The sequence below is a fragment of the Peromyscus californicus genome, unplaced genomic scaffold, assembly GCF_007827085.1.
Source record: "Peromyscus californicus insignis strain IS unplaced genomic scaffold, ASM782708v3 Scaffold_15__1_contigs__length_86483966, whole genome shotgun sequence".
NCBI lineage: Eukaryota > Metazoa > Chordata > Mammalia > Rodentia > Cricetidae > Peromyscus > Peromyscus californicus.
Window position 1 is genome coordinate 73,032,986 of NW_026294447.1, and position 24,879 is coordinate 73,057,864.

Consider the following 24,879-nt stretch of genomic DNA (forward strand, 5'->3'; position numbering starts at 1 on the left):
GGCTTTAAAAGGTCTAAGAATTAACTGCCAAATCTTAGGAGAAGTTCTTAGAAAATGGTGGCTAAAAATAAATAACAGATTATGTTTCTAAACTAACAAAATAACATGTATGAGCCTGAAGGAGAAAACAGTTGATCAAATTATCCCATCGAGCAGCTTCCCCAGAAGCAAAGCAGGCAAGTTTTCAACAGTGCGGCGGGCTTGGTTGGCAGGGTGGAGCAGGCAGGCGCTCCCGGGTCCTCCCTCTAGAAGGCTGCAGACAAGCCGCTAAAGCATCAAGTGGAGGGTTGATTCATCCGAAGCCCGTTCCTGGCCCCACAGATGCTGCCAGGAAAGAGCCTGGAAGTTGAGCTCAGCTCTCTAGGTCCAGACTGGAGGGCTTAAAACAACAGCTGAACTTTGGACAGCAATGGGATAAATGAGAGTGAGGAGGACAGTGTGATCACCATGGACATGCAAGAAAAAAGTCTGACAGGCCGAGATGTGATGTGCTCCGTGTTTACTGACTGCCGGTGCTACAGACCTTTTATCTGGAGCAGCAACTTTCGTAGCTCAGAGATGAACATCCTAGACTGGCACCAGCTAGTCACTCTAGCTGCTACTGCCACCTGCTGAAACGGAGCTGCGTCCTGTGTTAGATTTCCATGTAGAAACAGCCTCACAAGAGGTCAACGTCTCTCTGGCTACCCTGCCTATCAAGAGACATTCTATGTGGCACAGCAACCCTGACCTCAGATGCCAACTCAGACCTACCTCCGTGGGGTGCAGTCATCATGGGGAGGGATGATGACAACTTTCACTGTGACGGATGTTCTCAAGAGATCGATCATCTGCTCATGGCTCAAGGTGGCCACCGCCACCTTGCAGATCTCCACCAGGCGGCTGCCCTGCCTCAGACCTGCTTGCCAGGCATAGCCGTAGGGCTCTACATCCGCCACGATGCCCTCATAGTTGACATGGAAGCCAAGCTGTCCTAGCCCATTTCTTCGCAGAGTCATTTCCACCGATTCACAACCTTTTGAAACAAACTAGACAGGAAATGAGAGGGACTGGAGTTAAGTGCTGCAGACTCAGAACTGGAAAAATGCTGCCTTGGGTTATTCTTGAACACCCTCTAGGCAGTCGAAGGGTGGGCTAGCTATTCCCCTTCAGTAGTCTCTAGTCAGTAGGCAAAATCAACACACTGGCTGCCCCTGAAGGGCTCAATGGCTTTCCTAAAGTTACAGGGAAACCTCGGAGAGACTCAGAGAGAGCTGGCAGCAAAGAGAGTCTGTACTCTGCATTCAACTATTCATAAAAAAAAAAATCCAAGGCAGCAGATACGCAAACAGCTTTCTCCCAGCTACAGCAACACCAGTCACCAGCACAGTGAGATCTGGTCACGTGAGGTGAGTTCCCTTCATAAACCCCCAGCCAATGTGTCCTCTCTCCCGGTGCTGCTACTTTTTCCAACAAATGATGGGAAGCATGAGCGTGAGACAAATAGTGTTGCTTCACACATCATCAAGGGATTGCCAGAGTAGCCAATAATGCCAACACAAGGTTCCATGCCCTGGCTTTCCTGTCCTGGAAACTTCAGGAGTGAGAATTGAGACAGAAGAAGAAAAGTCTCACCTGCAGCCTTTTGACAATTTCTTTAATATCTTCACTGCTGATGAAGCTCTCCACTGAAACACACTCTCCCCGTTCATAGAAGATTTTGAGGCTGGTGTCGCTGGACGTCCACCCTATCACATCTCTGCAGGAACAATTGAAAGCCACGCTCTTTGTTTCCTGCTCGATGAGGACGATGAACTCGTTGGAGATGCCAAGGAGGCAGTCAAATTCCATGGCCTTGTTGTAGTCTTTGGCCCGGACTGCCCACACAATGGCCCCCATGCTACTGAGCTCAGCTCCTGGATAAGGCTTGGACTTTTCTTTCTTCTTGGAGGCCAGAGAAATGAACGGGAACTTGCCGGAAGGGTCGATAGGTGTGTTGGTGACATTCTTTTCTGCCAAATCTTTCAGGTATTCCTGGCGGGTCCTTGTTGCCATGGCCCGGAACTTTTCTGATTTATGAGCAGCATTTTCTGCATTAATCACTTTGGCCAAAAGGAAGTCCCTGAACACGTTTGACTTGGGGAAAGTGACCCCTTTAGGGATGGGAGGTCCAAAAGAAGGCACATCTCTGGACCTGGTGACGGCCACACTGACAGACAAAGCAGAGAACAAAGGATGAGATGTGTGTCAGTATGTCTGTCTTCTATTACAACAAGGGGATAAAATGTGCTGTGACGAAGGGCTGGGGGACGTAGCTCCGTAGAAAAACACCAGTCTAACATGTACATGCAAGGCTCTGGGTTTGATCCCCAGTACTAAGTAAAAGGGAGAAGCATATGCTAAAGGCAAAACAATCACTCACTTTGTGCAAGAAAGAACACAAATTTCTGCTTAATGAGTCAACTTTTTTCATTTAGGCTTTAGAGAATGTAAGTCCCTTCCCATGCTGTTCCCCCCCCCCCCCCCGCCCCCCAATGTTTTTGTCTAAAAGCTTAGGAGTTAAAACTTCACTTCCTTAGCAGACAGGAAACTAACCACACATCATGGGGGCGGGGCTGGCCGCTTACTGTAATGTTCCACATAAGAGAATAAAAGCTATTTTAAATACCTACAGACTATTTCCAGTGGAGGCTGTGATAATCACACAACCTTTCAGACAGAAATTGTCAGAACACAAATGTGTCCTCCACTTCAGATAGGATGCCTTCAGGCAAGACACAGTTCATCAGGGAAATGTCAGAAGATATATGACATGAGAAATGAGTGATTTCTCATTTCTATTTCTAATAATACAGCAAATACTATCTGTTGGCCATGTGTGAGGCATCATGAGACCAGATTAAAAGCATAACTTTAAAATAAAACCATCAATAGTAAAGATTTTTAGAGAATTGCCACAGTACTTGAAAATCGTGTTTTTCAAGTGAGCTATTCTTTGGTCCAAATATTCTACTTTTGGCCTGTGATTCTTTAAGAAACACATTTCCCTTTCTCTGTTAAGTCAGACTGAGCTTAGAAAGCTTGTTCCTATCATTCCTTTTGTATACACAGAGCTAAAAGTTAGGATCATGAAAAATGGCCATAAATGTCTGTGCTGATCTACTAATTTTAATCTCAAAAAGAAAAATATTAAAAGTTTCCCAAACCAACAGAAGTTGGGTAGAAATAGAGGGGCTGTATGTCTTATATCAGTTTTCAGGATCATATATGATATCCTCAGCCAAGCTTGACAGGACTAAAATTGATGATCCCACTTTCCACGTGATTTAAAAGTGAGTCAGCCATGAAACTGTGCACTATAAAACGTTTTATCAGAATTCTCAAGAGAAAGGATACACCCCAAGAGTGTGCTTTCAAAGTAAACTGAAGAACTCTACCTCCTATTTTCTTGACTTTAAAGTCTTGTCATATTCACACCTATAACTCCAGCAATCGGGGGCTGAGGCAAGAGAGAGGACTGCTCTGAGTCTGAGGCTATCCTGGGATACACAGAGTTTCCTAACAGCCTACAGCATGAGACTCTGTCTCACGCCCCCCCCCCCCCCCCAAATGGGGTAGGGAGTCTCACTCTCAAACATTCAGCTACTTTTAGAAATTTTTCTGTATCTTATAGAAATGGGACAGATAAATCCACAAATGAAGATCCCATACTTAGAAATTATACTTAGGTGAAATGGAAAAGCCACACGGTCGGGAGACACCTCGGACAGGATCTATGCTTTTCACAAGCTTATCTTTAACAAACAGACTACCAGTCTCACTTCATGACAAAGAGAGGTGTCAGCCAATACCCGGGTTCTAAATGCAAAAGTGAAGCCTCAGACTCCCCTATGCATGCATTAGGGCCTAATTACACACCACCACCACAAAGGCAATTGTTCTTGTCAATGTGAACTGTCTGCCTTGAATGCTGACAGCTGTGTGATTTTAATTTGATCATGTTAGCTCCCCCAACCCCCCGAAGCTGAGCAGAAAATGCTGAAATCCAGAGTTGTTAGATTTTCTACAAGGAATCCTGTGAGGATCCAGAAATATTTAATATCTTTCATTTTAAAATTGGCAATTTCTGTTCTTGCTAATTTCATCAGAGCATTATTCTTCCTCAGGAAACAGCTGTGCTTTTATTTTAACTGAGGAGAGGCACACAGCAGGGGTGTGATCGTGAGCACGTCTACTTGCCCCCGAGCCCACAAGAGTACATAGATCTATTTATTAAGTGACAGAACTTTAGACAAACACACACTGGCAACCTACCAATAATTAAGAGCTTCTAGAACGAACTGTGAGGGAGAGAACTGAGTCTTTACCATGTAATTATCTGTGATTCACCACAGATGGGAGTAAGTGATATAGACAGTAATCAGGTCTGCAATATTAGAAACAGAATCATCAGGAAGGCGGAGAGGAAGATGGTAGCCGGGGGTAGGGGGGTGGTGGTGGGGGCGCCTTTCCAACAGTTTTGTCTTAGACCGTGTCTAACTTTCATGGTCTTGCAAGGTTAAGAGGCTCACTGACAGACACAGATGCCATGCCACAGGTGCTAAACTCACTACAGTAAGGCCTCGTTTAAGCTAATTAGAACACTTTGCCTCAATTCAAAAAGAAGTTTGTCTAGAATTTCTAAATACAAGTACCTAAGACTACATATAAATGGTTCTTTTTTGAAGGTGGATTCCACAGGGTCTTCTGTCAGCCACACTTACCTTACAGCGCTGTATGCTGGCAATGACCCACCCACTGTAAGCCCGCTCATCTGCCAGCATGGAGAAATGGGGCCAGCTACCCAGGTGGGTTAGGGGACAAGTTCAGCTTAGAGACTGAAGCAGTCGGAAGGTCAGCACTGAAGGGGACTTTACAGAGGTCACTGGCCCTCGAGCTTCCATAAAATCATGAGCTGCACCTCAAACTTGACTTCAATTTTTAAATTTTTTAAATCTATGGAATCTACACGGCTGGTGGGAAGTGCCGGGGCTAGCTAGAGTCAAACTCCCTACACTGGGAGCCTCGAGTTCAGACGTGGCCCAGTCCAAGAACCACACCACACACACACAATCCCCAAAATGACACCAAAGTGGCACTAAGAACCCTCACCCCCACCCCCCCGCCGCCCCAGTCACAAAGATACGAATCTCTTAAGGGGGTCGACCCAAAGTTCCCGAGGAACATGTGCTTTGCCAAGGAGCACAAGAAAGGCCTGAGGAAGACGCAGGCCAGCCATGTGAAGGCGGTGAGTGCGTGTGCAGAGGCCATCAAGGCCCCTGTGAAGCCCAAGGTGGTTAAGCCCAAGATGCCAATGGGCCTGGCCACGAATTCAGACCCTTTGCTTTCATGGCTCACCCCAAGCTTGGGAAGGAGATTAGAAGCTACATGACCAAAGGTGACAGACCCTGGCAACCAAAGCCCAAGGTTCAAACCAAGACAGAGGCCTCAGCTCCAGCTCAGGTTCCCAAAGGCGCCCAGGACCCTGAAGGTCCCACAGAAAAGGTTCCTGTCTGCCAATGTGAAGACAGATGGACTGGTGTGACACACCTACACACTATTTGCAGATGATCAGTGCCCTATGCTGATTACAAATAAACTTGGGGCAAGATCTGAGGATACTGCTCAGAGGTAGAGTGCATGCACAGCATGTGCCGGACCTCCAGGCTCAGTCCTCAGCACTGCAGGAGCATCAGAATAAAAGAAGGTAACACAGAACAACCCAGAGGTAGAGTAGTTCCTTCTCTGAGCTAGAGTCAAAAGAACAATGCTGGAGGAACTCTGCAAGCAGCATACCTGGGTCCAGGACATGAACACACTCACGTACAGCCTATCTGTCTAGGAGCTGTGGGATTCCAATAGTGCTCACTTCCCGAGTAATGTTCACAGAGCTCCAACATGCTAAGGCTCCTGGCTACTCTTGAGGGTCAAGGGTGAAATGCAAGTCTGGCTTGAGTTCTCTTCTAGAGACAGCAGGGTGCCAGGGGTCAGACTCAGTAAAGGCTCTGTAGCTCAAGGGAGGCCCAGGATGCCCTCCCAGAGGAAACCAAAGCCATGAGAGGGTGTGTGTGTGTGTGTGTGTGTGTGTGTGTGTAGAATATGGTCTCAATATGATACATTCCACACATTCCAATTAATTAATTATTTGGGAGGGACAATATTGGAGATTGATCCTGGGGCCTGATGAATGCTACCCTGAAATTAATTAATCTTTACTAATTTTTCATCCTATAGAGCCCTGTCTCCTTCTCCTATGCTTTTCTTTCTTGCAATGCATCTTCTGAAGAAACTGGGCTGTTGGTTGCTCAGAGAGTGAGTCCTGTCAAGTATAAACCTGCTCCCTGGTCTCATATCTCCTTTAAAGTGCCTTCAGGAAAAGGCTTGACCACAGTCAAATTTAATCTGAGAAAGGGACAGGGTGAGTGGAGCTCTGCCATTGTGAGGCACATATTACATATTTGTCTCTTTTTTGGTGTTTGTGGCCTTTGATGGCCAATGCTAGATCCACCAATTCATTACCGGAAATGGTGAAGCCCCACGGTGCCCTCAAATGAGATGACCCCAGGCTGCTATGCTTACTGAATCTGTACCTGTGATATGAACGGCTTTTCTATACCTCTGCTAACGATAATCACATACTGATAGTTTCCGGTGCAGTTTTACTTTAACGGAGTTCCTTCGTCTTTTTGATTTGTCACTTCCAATGTGGTCTATCAGCTGGAACCATGAAATTCAGCTCCCTGTAATGATACAACTAACAACCGAGGTTGGCGGGCACTCTGATCAGCCACAGGGTAAACTTCAGTACACATCCTCTGGGTCCATAGTAGGACATTTTCTTTGTTCTCTCCGGTACATACATGGCAGGTTCAGGACTAAAGGAACAGATATAAGCAGACTGCAGCCTTTAAACTTCTTCATATAAATTACCTTCCATGGACACACTGAGCTGACTACTTCCCCAGGGTTACTCCCTACGCCTACGGTCCCGTCTTTATGCTACACACCCACCCACCACTCCTGAACCGGCTCCTCTACTTCCTGCTGAATTCCATACATCTGTGTTTTAAAACACACACTATGCTAAATCCTGTTTTCTTGGTTAAATATCCTTGTAATTTATCCTTAAGCTGACCCTGTTCTCCAATCATTACAGCAAGACACTTGATAAAATAAAGGTTCCATGTTCTAGATGTCAGATGCCCAACAGGCATCAACAAAACAAAACAATGAAGGAGTGTTTCTAACGGAAAAGCTGGGCCGAGGACTGTGTGGCTGTGGCGCTGGGCCTAGAACCCAGGGCCTTACGTTTGACAGACAAATGTCCTACCACTGAGCTCCAGCTCTGCCTAAGTGGTTTTAAAGGCTCAAAGGAAATGAGAGCTGGGATCTAGCTCAGTGCTAGATCACTTGCCTGTCACGCATAAACCCCTGGGTTCCCTCCTAACCTCTGGAGAAAAAGCACTTGATAGTTTAAATGAACAACAGGGCTGGAAGTCAACCCCCAGTAGTCTGAGGGGCTGCTAGAGTATGGGGAAACTTACAAGGACCACAGGCCCCTGTAAAATCAACGCAAACTTTCCATTCGGCCTCAGGATACATTAATCGTCATGAGAACATAAGCTCCCTCTGCCCTCTTCACCAGCACTGAAGACTGTAAGAGCAGAGCCACCTGGGTGCCCTTAGCCTCCAGACACCTCAGCATCCCATATAACCCAGAAAACAGGCCTACTCTACACGAGAGGGCCCAGAACAACCCCATGTCTTAAGTTTACAGTAGAAAAGGAGGTCACTAAGGACTAAGGAATTTTCTGACTTCTTTTGGTGAGATTAGAAACTGACATGTTCTCTTGGATTTACAAATGGATCAATATTCACATTGATGTACTAGGCCTTCAGTCACGGCTGGCAACTAGGAAATTCCAAGCACGCCCACGTCATGTCATGAACAAGGATGTCCTATTCCCAGCACAGACCCCATGAGCATAACATGGCTGGGTTAAAAAGATGGGTCCCCAGGGGCTGGAGAGATGGCTCAGTGTTTAGGAGCACTGGCTCCTCAAGAGGACCCATATTCAATTCCCAGCACCCAATGGCAGTTTACAACCATCCCTAACTCCAACTTCAGGGGATCAATGCCCTCTTCTAGCCTCTACTGGCACTGGGCACACACGTGGTGCACAGATATAAATGTAATCGAAACACTCATTCACAAAAACGTAAAACTAAATTAAAAAAGAAACAATGGGCTCAAGAATTTCAAAGAGTGACAGAGAGAAAATCACCATTTTCAGTATTGTATGTATCTGTGTGTGAGATGTAAAGAAAGGAAACCGCTGAGGGCAGCCAATACACACCAGTCCTCTTGGTGCTGTCCATCAGTGTCTAGCAGTCAAGAGTAGCTACTGAGCACCTGAAACATGGCTAATATGAATGAAGAACATTAAATCAGATTGAAATTTAGTGAAGAGAAAATGTGAAAACTGAGCCAGATGGTGGCATATGCCTTTAATCCCAGCACTTGGGAAGCAGAGGCTGGCGAGTTCAAGACCAGCCTGGTCTACAGAGTGAGTTCCTGGACAGCCAGGGCTACACAGAGAAATCCTATCTTCCTGTCTTGGAGAAAAAAAAAATTGAAAACTGTTCATTCAGACAAAGCTTTTACAAAATGTTCTGGAACAATCTGGGCATGTAATTATATTTTTCAATTGTAAGTATTATGAATTCCTAAAGATGATCAAGTCATTCAATGAAAATTTAGTATCCTACTCAAGGTATCTAGTTAAAAGGCATTCAATTTAGTCCAAAGAGAGGTCACAATCAGCTGGGCATAGTGGTACACACCTTTAATCCCATAATCCCAGCACATGGGAGGTTGAGGCAGGTGGATCTCTATGAATTCAAGGCTAGCTTGATCTACATAGCAAGTTCAAGTTCCAGAGTTACACAGTGAGACCTTGTCTCAGAAACAAGAGGGTAGGGTCACAATCAATATCAAGATTTTAAATTAGAGTTTATTATATAGAAATAATAATACTTAGCTATACTTAGTAAACAAAACACTGGGTCAAAAACAGTGTCAAAATGACTTTCACCTAAGATTTCTTTAGAAAAAAAATCTGGCTATTTAGTGAAAAAAAGAGGCCATGAATTTGAAAGAGAGCAAGGATGGGTATGCAGAAGGGTTTGAGGGGAGGAAAGAGGAGAAATGTAAATCTCAAAATTTCAAAATCTTGCTATTAAAATTAGCATGTGGCTTGCACTGTTTCCATTGGACAGTACTGATTCAGACAAAGGCTTAAAAGAAAAGTTTCCTTTAAAATAGGCCCTGTGGCAGTTCACCGGCCACACTTCCAGTGCTATTTAGTATGAAATCCTTTACACAAATCCAGTAGACAGCACGTGGGAAATGCTCGGAGCATTTAAAACAACTACAACAAATGTCTAATAAAACACAGAAAAGCCTTTAAGAGCATGCTTAGAAATGTTAGAGTAAAGGGCTTTTTTAATAGCAACAATTTTTAAAAAACGAACTTCTATTTATTATGAACACTCTGCTCTCACCATGCCGAAAGAAATATATAATTAGCAGTGTGAGTAATTAGCTAGCTGGTGACCAGATGGCATGGATGAAGGACAGCACCTAAGGAGGAGGTGCGAATGGCAACGGCAGGTGTCTAACCAACAAGCCTGGGAATGCCAACACCACCAGTTACATCATCATGTGAATTCAGCCAACTGCACACACAACGCAGAGATAAAAAATGAAAGTAACAGACTGCCCACTGTACTCCAGAAAGCAGAGCTGGGGGAGGGGGACCCTGTGCACAGCCATCACCCGCCACCCCTCAGCCCCTGCAGCACAAGGCCTACCTGTAACAAACACTCTCAGTGCAGGGGTTGTGAGCCCGGACAACGACAAACACGTGCTGAAAGTGAGAGCGGATGGTTTTCGGGCTGAACGGTTGTGCTCCAGGCTCTTGGAAAACTATCGTCACAATGTCATTTCCAATGTGCCGCTTCCTCAGGAGCTACAAGAAAACAAGCAAGCACCAACCTAAGTGCCAGCAGTTGGAGACCCCCTCCACCATCCTATACTGCAGGCATCTATTCCATCAGCATGTACCAGTGCAGGCCTTTCTGAGCCTGTTTTAGGATCCTCTCCAAGGAGGAACATGGAAATGAATAATCTAAAATATGTATGAAGGATACAGCCATTCAAACAGAGCTAACTAATATCTGGCATGTCCAAATCCTCAGTTTCTATAGGAACAGCTGTGTTCCGTTTTCAGATAAGAAACTTGCCATTAGGGAAGATTTTTAAAGATGAGGAATGGCTGAAGTAATTACAACACAATCACATCATGGTCCTTTACAGAAAATGTGGTGAAGGGGTTTCCTGGTAGACAGTTTGTGTCCCAAGTTGGGGACATAGAATTAGTACTATTCCACAAATAGTAACAATTTAAGGGCAGGTTCGGTTTTCGGTTGAACAGGTTCCTTAATTATAGAGAGCCCCTTTGAACCACCTTCTGATTCATGCTATACACACTCTGTCATGGTTGCCAAATTCAGGAACCTCAAGCCAGTCCAGAAGGCTCTAAGCCTTCTGAGGGGCTTCTAAGAGGGTGTGATTATCTCTGGGAGGTTTGTGCTTCTCATCCTTGCTTTATGGAACTTTCAAAGAGTAAAACAATTAAACATGGCACCAACTAACTGTGCTACACACAAACCTGAGCTCATGCAACTTACTTTTTTATTTAAATTCTCCAGGGACATTAAAGCATGTAAATTACATAAAACCAATAACTTTGTGCTGGCTGCCAGCTGGGGGATAGCAGTCTTTTAGATTCAAGTTAGAAATATAGAGAGAAATGTATTTTTTTAAAAAAAAATGTGTATTATTTTATTTTTGGTATGTGTGTTCTGCCTGCAAAGGTCAGCAGGGGGTGTTGGATGCCCTAGACCTGAAGTTACAGATCATTGTAAGACACCAAGTAGGTGTTTGGAACTGAACCTGGATGCCCTGGCAGGGCAACAAGTTGCCGAGACAATTCTCAAGCCCTGGGAAGCACACTTTTAATATAAGGAATTTGAAAGCATTCTGAACTATCTTCCACTGAGGCAGTTGGCTTCATTTCTAAGCATCAGATACTATAAAAAGAAAGCCTGATTTGAATTGATTGCTATACAGAATAGAGCAATCAAAGTTTATTAATACAGTGAGATCATGAATAAAAAACAAACAGCACCTCTCTATTTCTACACAGATGTCATTATCTCTTTTTCTGCAAAATCATTCTTCAGTATGTCTCGATATATGGAATCCATGTTTTAATAAAGGACTCAAATCCATTTGCCTTATGGTAAACGTAAAAAATTGTATTTTCATGTTTAAATACATGTTAACTATTTTGAAAAGATATGTTCTTTAAATTTATTTCTAAGTACAAAGCTATCTACATATAAGAAAACATTAATTAGCTATAGAAAGAAAAATTCTTAGTATGTAGCAGTAAGATTACTTTCCCATTTTAATTTGGAATTGGAATATTTTTGCCTTTATTGATTCCCCAAATTAAACTATGTTTAAAGTTGTCCACGGAAATGTTAACTTACTCTACCCAGCACTTCCACAACTAAACCTGGTACTGAATATGGTACCCTGACAAATCTCATGGTTTTCTTCAAAGTGACCAGATAGTACAGGTCTTTATCTCCTCAAAGATTATTCATTAATGTTCTGCGGATTAGTCAGGATGAGTTTACTTTCTCTCTTAGAATGGTGATTTCCACCTAGAAGTCTACACACTGTCCACAGGCTGAATCAGAGCTTACCATCAGATGGGCTTACTGCAGATTCACGGCTGCTCATCGTTTGTTTTCTAGTTTTGAGTACTTTGGTGCTTGGGAAAGTGCTGTTACTTGGGCTTGTGACTGACCCCCAAGCGGTGGCAAGCAGTGGGGTGGGAGGTAGCTGAGTGATGGGCTGGTATCTGTGAAGGACACTGATTCATTCTGCAGCTAGCCCTGCTCTCAGCACAGTGGAGAAAATAGGAAAATAACCACACCCCTGCAAAGTCAGAAGTGACACTGGACCAGTTTGCAATAGGCACGGAAGGAGAGACTGTCCACTCTTGGCTTCCCAATTTCAGTCTGGCACCATTTACTTTGAAACACTTTCCCAAACTGTAACTGCCAATATTGTCCAGACCACTGTTAGTTCCCACTTCCTCCATGGACATCTGCAGCATCCTTGTTTCTCCACTTCTCTTTCTCACAGTCTGGGGGCTGGTGTTGTGCCCCGACCTCTGCAAGACTTTGCACTTGGCATTACTGATGCTATTCCTTGCCGTTTCCTGATGAAGAAGGAACATGGCTCTGGACCCCACTGACACTTCCTCTGCCATTTCTCCCTGTTGTGTTCAATTCCCTTGGACCCAGATGAAACATTAGTACTTTCCTGTTTTAAGCACTGGCCTCTGAGGAGAATCTTCACCCACTTGTGTAGATCCTCTGCAACCCTGCAGAGTCATCCAATCACCGTGATTTCAACTTCTCTTCAGAGTGCATGAAAAGCTCAATGCCCGGTGTGCAAAGCAAATGATGAATTCACAAAGCTATCCAGCTGCCTGTGAATCTAGAATCTGCGTCTCTTCGTTGGTTTGCAGCTCACCTGCTATTCCTTGCTTCCATAAAGCACAAAGCTCCCTGCTGCTGTGACAGGTGCAACACTCAATTCCGCCTGCAGAGTCTGTAAAGCTGACCCTTAGGCTTTGGGAGGAATGCAGTAAGAGAAACAAGGAGAACAGAGCATCTCTTCTTACCTGTTGCTTGTTGTTAGGTGTGTACGGCAGCATGGTGGAGACATGGAACATAATTTCGTAGTCTTTGTAGGTTGTGTACAGAGAGTGGGTTCCAGTGGAGTCAGCTACAGTTTAAGAAAAATAACACACAGCTGATGAGATGACTACAAGGGCAGGAAAAGAGTTCCTTCAGAGGACAACACTGGAAAATGACGTGGAAAGTAAAGAGCCTGGATAAGGCCGACGGCAGGCGGTTCCACTCATTTTTAAATACCCAGTTCTCTCCTGTGGTCCTAGGAAGTCTACAGACTGGACATTTTCGCAGAGTAGATGTTTTCTTATAATATTTGTGAATCCAGAACTATTCTCAAACAAACAAACAAACTGGGGTAGGGACATGGCTCAGTGGATAAAGTGCTTGACCACAAGAAGAGGATCCCCAGTGGTGGCCTGCTGTGTAATTCTAGCACTCAGAATGAGGAGACGGGGATCACCAGAGCAAGTAGAATAGTAAGCTCTGGGGTCAATAAAAGACCCAGACTCAATATATAAAGTGGAGAATGAGCAAGAAGGCCACCTAATGTCAACCACTGGCCTCCACACTCACACACATTCATGTTCGGGCATGCCTGCATTCATTCACGCATGTGTGTATGTATAAATATGCATGCAAAAAGCTATTAAATAATTTAAAATATGATGTTGCCAGGAATGGTGGTGCACCCCTCTAATCCTTGTACTCAAGAGGCTGAGACAAGAGCATCACAAGCATCACAATGGACACTCTGGGGTACACTGATATTGCAAAGGGGAGCCGTCATGAGCATAAGAAATATTACTGTCAGGCTGGAGAGATGGCTCAGAGGTTAAGAGCACTGGCTGCTCTTCCAGAGGTCCTGAGTTCAATTCCCAGCAACCCCGTGGTGGCTCCCAACCATCTATAATGAGATCTGGTGCCCTCTTCTGGAATCCAGGCATACATGCAGGCAGAATGCATAATTAATAAATAAAAAAAGAAATATTGTCAACAGATACAGTATCAAATATCTGTTTTCTGTTGGCAATAAAGCCAGGCGACTGGTTGTTTATGTTTAAAACTGAGGGAAATGCTAAATTCAATCTAGGGCCAGTAAAAACAAACAAAAAATTTCCATTTACCTTCATGGATATTGAAAACCAATTTCTTTTTCTTTTTTTTTTTTTTTGGTTTTTCGAGACAGGGTTTCTCTGTGTAGTGTTGCGCCTTTCCTGGAACTCACTTGGTAGCCCAGGCTGGCCTCGAACTCACAGAGATCCGCCTGGCTCTGCCTCCCGAGTGCTGGGATTAAAGGCGTGCGCCACCACCGCCCGGCCCGAAAACCAATTTCTTAATATTTCCAAATCAATCAAGAGCAGTAAGGGACTAACACTGATCAGCAAGGTTGCAGGAGTGCCCTCAAATTTTAAAGGGTTGAAAACATGCTGTACCCTCACTTCCCCTAAGAAAAAAACCACCTCTAATGCCTAAACACAAATGATTTCCCAATCAGTGTGCCCACAAACACCTATAATCAGAGGAAAAAAAACCCCAGCCAGCTGAAAGGGACTGCTGAGACTCAGAAGTCCTGGATTTATGGGTTGTCCAGAGAACCTGAGAGCATTTACTCTGGGTAAATTGAAGCCACCAACCAGTTTTGAGGACTAAAGACTGACTGCCCTTTAGTGAGTGGTGCCTTTTGTGTTTTAGCGAATGACATAGCAAGACAAAGTCACCGGCATGCATAAGAGGTGGCCATTCTCAAAATCAGCAAGCATCAGTGGGGGAGCTACTTTAGAAGCAAAATCCCAGGCCACACTCAGTGATGCTGCACAGTGGGTACCAGGCCTCAGAAAGGAGTCTGGGTAACTCTGATGTGGGAGTTCCCACTGCTCCGAGGTACTGCTCCAAGCAGACTAAGATGAGACTCATGGACAGATTTAGAAACATGATCTAGAGCCCAGAGCTTTAGGCTGTAGCTTACTGGAGGATCTTCATTTTGAAGCTCATGAAAAATGCAAAGAAACTAGATATAGAACAAAGCGAAGATGACTTTTCAAAATTGCAAAATACATAACAACATGTAAGTACTCCAGAAAACAAAAACCTCCTAAATGTTAATGTGCACCACCACAGAAGACCATTGAGAAGTGTCCTTCTCAACTGTTCAAGGCTGGTCTTAATAAGAAGAACTTATCTATAGTTAGGAGCCTGCTATAAATAGCTGCAGATCAACTTGCTATAAATATCCTGCAAGACTTTTGAGGTGAATGTGGCAGCTCTGATGTGCTCTAGCCTGACTTTAAGCAAAATCAATGAACTAGAAAAAATACTGCCACTGACATTTACTAAATGCATTTGCCTTAGAGGCATGACTACCAGAAAGCAAAAATTCTATGGATAACAATTTGCTTTTCTACTTTTAGCCATTTCTTTCTCTGAACACCTCATTTTCTGTGATAGATGCTGCCATACGAGCAATCCCACAGTTTGCTGATATTTTGAACAATTTCGAAATGGTTTCATGAGGTTAGAGATGAGAATAAGGTCAAACCAATGAGAACTTCCTTTCTAAGAAGAAAGCAACTCCCCAGTCTCGAGGTTAGTACGAACACAAGAACAAAGGAGAAGAGAAAAGAATGTTTGCAGACCTTCCAAGAACTACAATTCTTAGTTCTTCCAGTGACTCAGAAACCATCCACGTCTTAAGATGATGACGATCTTCAAAATGGTAACAGAGTTGTTTTTTTAAAATCAGGTTGCAGACAATACATAGTGAGCAGCTGCTAAGTGAAAATGTGCTGGAGGAGGAGATCATGAAAGCCACTACTGCTCCATAGCATAGTTGGAAACCCACCCAGACACTGCTCGGGCCATCGGACAGTCAAATGACCCACCTCCAACTCACACCATCTGTGAGCTAGCTGCACACAGTCATGAACACTACCACAGTCAACAATTATGTCACAGAAAGGAAATCCTTTAAGCGAGTACAGCAGGAAACATCTATAATCCAGGAACTCAGAAGACGGAGAAAGGAGGCTCTCACGGCAGAGGACAGTTTTGACCACATGGAGAGATCTTGTCTCAAAATCTCAAATAAGACTTTTATTATTCAAAGCAGATGGTACTAAGATAGGAATAACCAAGGGATGATAAGAACAGAACGTCGTTCACTGTACAAGACCATAACAAAGCAGTAAGGCACGGTTGGGAAGATGTGGAAGACAGCGATACACAGCAGCATTTCTCCTTGAACGTGCTTTAAGTCTGTAGAAGCAGTTTCAAGGTACAGCCAATGTCACTGATCTCCTTGACTTCTGACGTAACTCGGGCTTTTTAGTAGTCAGAGGCTTGGAGGATAATGGGGTGTGTGAATCTGAATGAGGAAAAAGTAACCACTCATTCCTACAACTTTTTCTTGAACACTGACAGTAGGTCAAGACAAAGATGGCAGGGACACAGCCTATTTGATTTTTGGAAACTGTCTAGCTTCAAATATCTGCTGAGGCTGGAGGTGTAGCTGAGTCAAAGAGTGCTTGTCTGGCATGTGAAGCTCTGGGTTTGAGCCCCAGTATCCCGCTATGTGAATAAAATGAATATCCATCGTGGTGATCTGAAAGAGAATGGCCCCCAGGGATCATATGGTTGAATGCTTGTTCTTCTTTGGGAAGAATAAGGATGTGCTGGACCTGGCCATGATTCCTATCTAGTCTGAAATACCACACTAGTTAAGTAACTGTTTGTCTAAAATCTCTATGCTAGAGTCAAGAGTTCACATGCATGTAACCTTCCCTCATGATCTTGAGATGCTGAAGTCAATGCTCAGAGGCACACTGGGAGTTGGGTATGCTCTTCTGGAGCAACGGCGTGTTTCTGAGACAGAGCAAGTTTTGGACCCTGGTCATTTCTCTGTGGTTTGGTATTCTCACTGTTGTAAGGGCTAGGTGAAATAAAGTATGGGAAAGTGCTAGCCCGTAAGATCCTCAGTAAATGTCTTGGTTGGAATTTAAATTTTAGGTCCAACAAAATGATTCAGCAGCTAAAAATACTTTACACATATTCCTGACAACCCCAGTTCAATTCTTAGAACCCACATAAAAAAACCCAGATGCAAGAGCACACATCTGTAATCCCAGGACTCCAGGCAAGGTGGGAGGTGGAGACAGGAGACCCACCTAGAGTACACAGCACAGCAGAACCAGTGAGAATGATCTTAACAAGATGAAAGGAGAGAAATGACTCCCTAAAGTTGTCCTCTGACCTACACAAAGGTACTGTCACTTATGCATATGTGTTCTCTCCCCCCCCACAGAAAAATATTAAATTTAAATTTTGTTCAGTTAAGAGTTAAATATGTAGTTACCTTAAAAAGCACACTTTTCTTTGTATAGTTTTCACTCAGTGTCTAAAACTCTGAATGGCTCTGTGTGTACTTTATACCTTTCTCCATTAAAGCTTATTCCCAATAAAGAAGGATTTTTTTGTTTTTTAAAGATTTATTATTTTATTATGACTGTATTGCCTGCATGTAAGTATACCACGTATGTATCTGTGCCCCTGAAATGCAAGAGGGCATTGGATCTCCTGGAACTAGGGTTTCAGAGGTTGGGAACTGCCATGTGGGTCTTGGGAACTGAACCCGGATATTCAGGAAGAGCGGCATATCCTCTTAACCACTGTGCTCTCTCTTCAGCCCCCAAGGTTCTATTCTCTTTATAAAGCCCAAGGAAGTCTAGTCTAAACCATCTCAGCTGCCCTTTAGACAGGTGAGATGCTCAGGGTGGCACAGGACACCGCAGAGTTAGAGGGCGGGCTCTGAGGAATGCCTCACCACGGGTTTCAGAGCCCCTGTGTGCTGACTTGACAGCCAAGCTTCAGTCAGGAAATAACTTCCCACATAATCATCCACGAGTACAGCTTAAAATGAGGATGGACTCCAGCTTTCAAATAAGTGGCGTGGTGGGAAGTTTTCTCTTTAGTGTGTGTGGAATTACCCAGAGGTTTTGCCAACCAAATCAGAGAACAAACAGGAGGCCAAAAGATTCACTGCTAAACATTTCTTCAGAGGGCTGCTCCAGCCAACAACATATTCATCTGAAGCCTATTTGTTTGCTGAAAGTCTTTAGTTCTGAGATGAGAAAATGGACTTTGTATGATGAGTGTGAAAGAGAAGAAACGGCTCCACTGTTTTCCCAGGCTTTCCAGTTAACACATGAGGTGTAGAACTGTCTCACCAGACAACGTGGGTGTGCAAAGTTCAAGGGCACCAGGGAGGGAAGGACAGAGACTGAAGGCCAAGCCCTGGGTTCGTGGCCATGCCTTCTCTAAACACTTTATTAACCAACCATACCACCAGTGTGGCAAATTTCCCTAATGCTTATTAGCGACCTAGCCATGGCATGTGAATGTATCCAAAGCCAATTTAGCTAGCAGTTTGCTAAGGTGGCATGCATTCACAGACAGACAGACAGACAGGCAAACAGAATGAATGAGTATGAGAATGAATCAGGAACTTCTGTCTCAGCCATAATTCTCACTATAAGTTAGAAAATTTGAGAAAACATCTGAACCAACTGGTTTCAAACAATCCCCAACAGACAGCAATAGATGGTTAGTGGTCCCTGGGGGTGGGAGGTGGTACCAAGGAAGTAAGGTGCGCTCTATAATGTCCCCAATTCTCTACCCAGGTGGATTGTCAAGACACTGGCACAGGACAGGCCTCTGAAGGGAAAGCTACTAGAAAGTGGAGTTCAGGAAGTCTGAGGAGATTGATACTCGCAGAGTACCCAAGAGGAGAAAACCTCACAGCAGCTAGGCTCAGCGCCTGAACAAGGTGCCCTTGAGTACTGCATGTGCACAGGGTTACTTCCCGAAAGCTAAACAAGGAAAATAATTAGGGCAAGAGCTATCAGCTAATTACACACCAAGCAATGTTCACAGTACAGAGTCGGAAGGCACGTGAATTCCAAACAGACACACTGGAGACACTCTGTTCAACAGGATGGTAGTTAGATCACGACACACCACGTCTCAGGAATACCACAGGCTACTATAGGTAGCAGTAGCCAAGCTTAAGCAAGACTCAGGAAAACCAAGTGGTCCTTTTGGGGAGTTCACTGACACCCACACAAAACCCAACACTTCAAGGACAACAAAATCTAGATGCTCGGTGATGACAGTCACAAAACGCAGCACTTCATAAATAACAGCCAGGTGAAGTAGTAAGTAACTCAAGCCAGGAAAAATCTAGCAAGAGGAGGAAACCCAGTAAGACAGAAACGGAAGACTTTAACTGTCATAAAAAAACATTCAAAGATTTAAAGGACAAAGTGACCCTAATGAGGCTTGGAGAACGGAAGATATAAAAAAAATTACCAAATGCAACTTCTGGTCCTAGTAATTACCATATTTTATCCGAAGTGTTACTGGGTCAAATTAATGTGGACTAAGACACTATAAAGAAAGAGAGGAAAAGAAAAGGGAGTTTGAAGATGTGCTAACAGGAATGATCAGAACTGGAGCACAATGCTGTGGGAAAAAGTGACCAAACAAAGCCAGAACCTCATCAGCTTTAGTACATTAGTGACATACACAGCCTGTGTGTGACTGAAACCCCAGAGGCCAACCACACATAAAAACAACACACAAGATTTCAATTTGGGAAAAGCTGCAAGTCCACAGATTGGCCTGTGCTCTACTGCAGAAAAGAGTCTTTATGTACTTTGGGGACAGGATCTTACACAGTGAGGCTGGCCTCAAACTCCCTGCGTAGCCAAGGACAACACTGAACTTCTAACCTTCCTGCCTCGACCTCCTGAGCTCCAGGATTATAGACACATGCCACCATGGCATTTTTGTTTCCTTCTAAAAATTATATTGAAAAAGTTTCTTGACATAATAGAAAAAGATGGCCGAGAGTATGAACGCACATAGAGTTGCATCCTGTCTCTAGGTGTATCATAGCTGGTAAGGGGCTGCTCAGCTCAGCATGCCAACTGTCTATTTGGGGCTTATTACTCTTTAATATGGGCTTAAATATGAGGCCTACGCCCTGCTGACCTGTGATACAAGAGCTAATTCTGTACACTCATCTTTGGAGCTTCTGAATGAAACACTTTCTGACCCTCATTCACTTTAGGAAACATGGAGCTCTGCTATGGTCTGGGTGTGGTTTGAATGTGGCCACTCCTCAATATGGCAGCAGTAAGAGGCTGCGGAGTCTTTTAAAGGTGGACCCAGCAGGTTGTTAGGACATTGTGAGCAAGTACTCAGGAGTGGGCTGCTGTAACAAGATGGAGATCAACCCTTCCCAGCTGCCTGGTTTCCTGCCTTAGGTGTGCCCTCCTCTACCTGTGCCCTTGGCACTGTGAGGTTTTCACAAGAGCCCAGCAAATGCCAGCACCATGGTCTCATACCTCCAGAGCTAAGCCAACCATTTTCTTTACAAATTACCTAGTCTTGGGTATTTTGACACAGCAAAGAAAAGTGGATGAAGGCATACTCTGTAAAAGCAAAGATGTAAACCATTTCTGGACCCTCCTCAGTAAGAACACTTTTGTGGAATGTATTACATAAACTGTACAATCAGAGGCAGTCTGCCAATCCAGGCCCACCTTCCTCTAGTTAGGATTTGGGGCCAAATACACACCAAGTGCTTATCTCAGTGGTTCGACTGCTCTGTTAGGCACCAGAGTGCATGCTTGTCACTTCAGAGACGCCTTTATCACATCATCCCACATCATGAAGTGGTGACTGGAAACAGGCAGATCAATGAATAGCACACAATCTTATGGGCTCCAGTCTGACCATACATTTTCAGAAGCAGAGCACTTATTTCAGGAGTTCTCTGTGGTGACAATCTGTAGAGCTGGACAAATAGTGACATGCATGATTCCTGCGAGGGAGAGACTAGAATATCTGGACAAAAAGAGCTGAAAGGGTACCGAACGATTTTAGAGCTTGCGCAGCTGTAAGCAGGACCGAACATTAACACATTATTTAAGAGGCAAGGCTATTTATGGCTTTTCATATTCTCCTGCACGTCGTCTCCAAGCTGGCAACAGCAAAACTATGGCAACAGGAAATCCTCCCTGCAGTGGAGTTTATGAATGCTTTTCTGTTTTCATGAGTCAATGCCTTATTTAATTTCCTGTACAGAAAACCAGAGAGATTGCTACAGACTGCAAAACATACATACTAATCCAAGACCATCTCAAAGAAAAACAGGCCACCACAGGTGTCTAAGGACAGTTTCTGAGACCAAACTTCAATGAGTCTCCACACAGGGGTGCAGCAGAAGTCAACGCACTGCCTGCCACCCAAGCCACCACTTGGGCGCTTAACTATCCTCCTGTGGGCTTTGGGGGGATGGGGCAGACAACCTCACAGGTCTCATCCTGGGCCTTTAACCAACACACTGAGCCAAACTGACAAGCCTATTTTCGTAGGGATTCCCATAATAAACAAGCAGAAAGGACACTACCTGGGGGAGGAAGAAACCAGTAAGGGCAAGGAAGAAGAGACAGGAAGTGGGGGAAATACAAGCGAAGTGCAATGGGATACGGCACGAAAGCGGCATAGTAACATCTAAGATAAACTGAGGCTGGAGAGATGGCTCACTGGTAAAGCTCTTGCCATGCAAGCATGAGGGCCTGAGTTTGACAACTCGGAAGCCATATTGATAAAGCTGAATTGCTGGCACAAGCTTGTGATGGAGAACTGAGGGGGCGGAGCCAGGCCAATCCCTGGGGTTCACTGCCCAGCCAGTCTAGTTTACATGGTGAACTTCAGGTCAATGAGATCCTGTCTCAAAACACAGGATGGATGCCTCCTGAGGAAGATCCATGGTTGACCAATGGCATCTACATGCACACACACATGTGCAAACACATGCATCACCCCCTTAAAATAACCGTAGAAACAAAAACAAAGCAACATAAACAAAGAACTCCCAGACATTAAAAAATATGGATGGGGGCGGCAGGATGGCCCAGAGGGTAGAGATGCTTGCCATACAAGCCTGGTGACCTGAGTTTGAACCCACATAAAGGTAGAAGGAAGCACTGAGGCAGAAAAGTCTTTGTGAGTTCCAGGTCAGCCTGGTCTACATAGTGAGTTCCAGGTCAGCCTGGTCTACATAGTGAGTTCCAGGTCAGCCAAAGATATATAATGAGATGCTGACTAAACAAGAGAGAGAACAGACTCCCTGAAGTTTCTCCTCTGACCTCCACAAGCAATTGTGGCACATGTGGTACACACACATACATACACATGTACACATATACCATATATACATGTGTACAAATACATGTACACACAATAGTATTAAGAAAGACTAAAAATAAACAAGAAAGCTATGTAAAGGCTGGCTATGCAGAAGAGTACAAGGATTATATAACAAACGAATAAAAGTAAAGACGTCCAGGTCTTACAATCAGATTAGGTTTCTAGGCCCTTCAATCCCCCAACATTCAGCTACCCGTGGTGAAATCTCTGCAGTTGTGCACCATCTGTGTCCGTGCCCTGACCCATCCACAGCTCTGATGGCAGCAATGCACCCCAGTCCCATCCCAGCATTCGGATTACAGTCTCTGACAGTCCCAGCGCTCCATCTCCCAGCCCGTTTCCCCTCCCTCGCCAGCAGCTTTCTGCAGGAAGTGGCAGTGCTGTTTACGGATGATTTAGCAGCTGCACATCAGCAGGGCAAGGGAAATCAAGCATAGCGGGAAGGTGTAAGTATTTCTTACTTTTGGTGTCAAGCTGTGCACGATACTTCTCAAAGCCTTTTAGCCGAACTCGTTCTCCCAAAAGCTGAAGGAATTCCTCAAAGGCTGGACCCGCAGACTCGTTATTGTACATCTCTTCTTCAGTGCTCTGGCCTGCTTTGCAGTACATGATGCCCACTTTCTGCTGATAGTTCAGCTGTGGAGACAGGGCACACAGGGACGTTAAGGAGCGACCAGCATACTCTACCCTCCAGTGCTAACAAGTCCTGCAGGGCACATGTCTGGCACACAGCTAGCACCCTTCTCAGGAAATCATTTGAATTCTTCTGTCCGAGATCCAAAAACTACAGTGGAACAAACCTCTAACCCTCCTGAGCTAAAAGAAAAGGACAAAGAAGTGAACTGGAATTCCTGCATGTCAATACAGCATCAGACCAGATGGCAGGGTTTCAGGAAACTTTTCTTCAGCATTTACAGACTATGCAAGGTTGATGAACAGCCTGACCAAAACTGCCAATTAATCCTCAATGATCTTTCCCTTTACAAATCTGAGGCCTTTGCACACATTTAAAAGCAGAGGTCTATTTATCAAAACGTACTTTAAAATAAATGGTATTGAACTAAAAGGCTCATTAATAAACTTGGTATTTAAGAATTTGAGCAGACTTGCACCAGCACCATTTGAACAGTGCATTAAACTGTGATCCTAACGAAGAGCTTGGGTAGAGTCCAGTGTCACCAGCACACAGCTAGAGAAACTTGTCTTCCAAACCGTGCTCAAAGGCAAGCGCCTGAGAGGGATTCTGGGGGCACTTCTTAATGGCAGATCAGCGGGGGCAAACACTCCTTTCCCACTGCACTCAGAGTGAAGCAGTCCCAAGTTTCACATAGGAACTACCAGTAATCAAGACAACTTTTCATCCCTGAAAAGCTTGGTCATCCTACAAACAACGTTCAAAAAGATATGACCTCTCAATAAGAAGCAAGTTTGCAACTTAAAAATGTAGACGCTGTGTGGTGGTATTGTGTTCCCCAAAATATTGTGCACCCTATTTAACTTATCTGGGGTCAGAGACAGAACAGCCACTAGATACAAAGGCCAGAAAATGGTGGCACTCACACCTTTAATACTAGCACTCCAGAGGTAGAAATCCCTCTGGATCTCTGTGAGTTCAAGGCCACACTGGAAACAGCCAGGCATGGTGACTCACGCCTTTAACCCCAGAAAGCGAGCCTTTAATCCCAGGGAGTGGTGGTAGAAAGCAGAAAGGTATATACGGCATGAGGACCAGAAACTAGAAGCATTTGGCTGGTTAAGCATTCAGGCTTTTGAGCAGCACAGTTCAGTTGAGACCCATTCTGGATGAGGACTTAAGAGGCTTCCATTCTGAGGAAACAAGACCAGCTGAGGATCCGGTGAGGTGAGGTAGCTGTGGCTTGTTCTGGTTCTTTGATCTTCCAGTTCGGCCCAATACCTGGCTCAGGATTGATTTTATTAATAAGAACTTTTAAGATTCCTGCTGCAACACTGAGATCCAGTGTGGCCAGTGCTGAGCTCTTAATGCTCTTCCATAGGGTGCTGCAGCCACCAATCTGAGAACGTTATCTAAGAACAATAACAGGAGAGCTGAGGCTGTCACTTGGTGCTATGTGTTTGTTAGCATTCACTGGATTCCGACCGAGCACAGCATAAAGGCTAGTCCCACATTCCTGAGGTCAAACAGCCCTCCTACTTCTGCCTCCTGAGCCGCTGTGACTACAGGTGCAGCCCCCATGCCTGGTAAGGTGAAGTGTTAGTAACCAGCATGTACTGAATACCTGCTACCTGCCCAATACCACATACAATACCCAACACAAACTTATCATTCAGTCTCCACAGCAGCTTACCAGCTTGATCTTGATCTTACTCATCTGACAGAAAATGGAATGGAAGGAATTTGTGCAATGGGGAATTTTGCTCCCCGCCTTTTGTTAAAAACAAACAAACAAAACAAAACAACAACAAAAACAGGGTCTCTCTGTGTAGCCTTGGCTGGCCTGGAACTCCCTATGTAAACCAGGCTGGCCTTGATCTTGCAAGAGACCAGCTCTCTACCTCCCAAGTGCTGAGGTTAAAGGGGTGTGCCTCTAAGCCTGCCTGTTTTATTCTGTATCTGTCATTCAACACATGGGTCCAAAACCATTTATTTGTAATTCTCAAGCTGAAAAATAAATCAATTTAAGCAAACACACTTGGCAGCAAAAACTGATAAAGGACTGACATCCTAACTTTTAATTTATTCTTCTTCACATGAATATTCATATATCCCCT

General features: G+C 44.5%; 1 protein-coding gene across 13 annotated transcripts in view; it reads right to left on the bottom strand.

The window, feature by feature from the left end:
- Positions 1-24,879, bottom strand: part of Sipa1l1 (signal induced proliferation associated 1 like 1) — a 306,912-nt gene that overhangs the window by 58,177 nt on the left and 223,856 nt on the right. For all 13 annotated transcript variants that reach the window (XM_052739397.1, XM_052739386.1, XM_052739390.1 and 10 more), the window contains 5 exons: positions 22,590-22,764; positions 12,846-12,949; positions 9,892-10,049; positions 1,615-2,188; positions 754-1,028 (listed from right to left, as the gene is read on the bottom strand). In XM_052739397.1, coding sequence (XP_052595357.1) covers positions 754-1,028; positions 1,615-2,188; positions 9,892-10,049; positions 12,846-12,949; positions 22,590-22,764 — 1,286 coding nt within the window. The remainder of the gene's footprint in view (positions 1-753; positions 1,029-1,614; positions 2,189-9,891; positions 10,050-12,845; positions 12,950-22,589; positions 22,765-24,879) is intronic.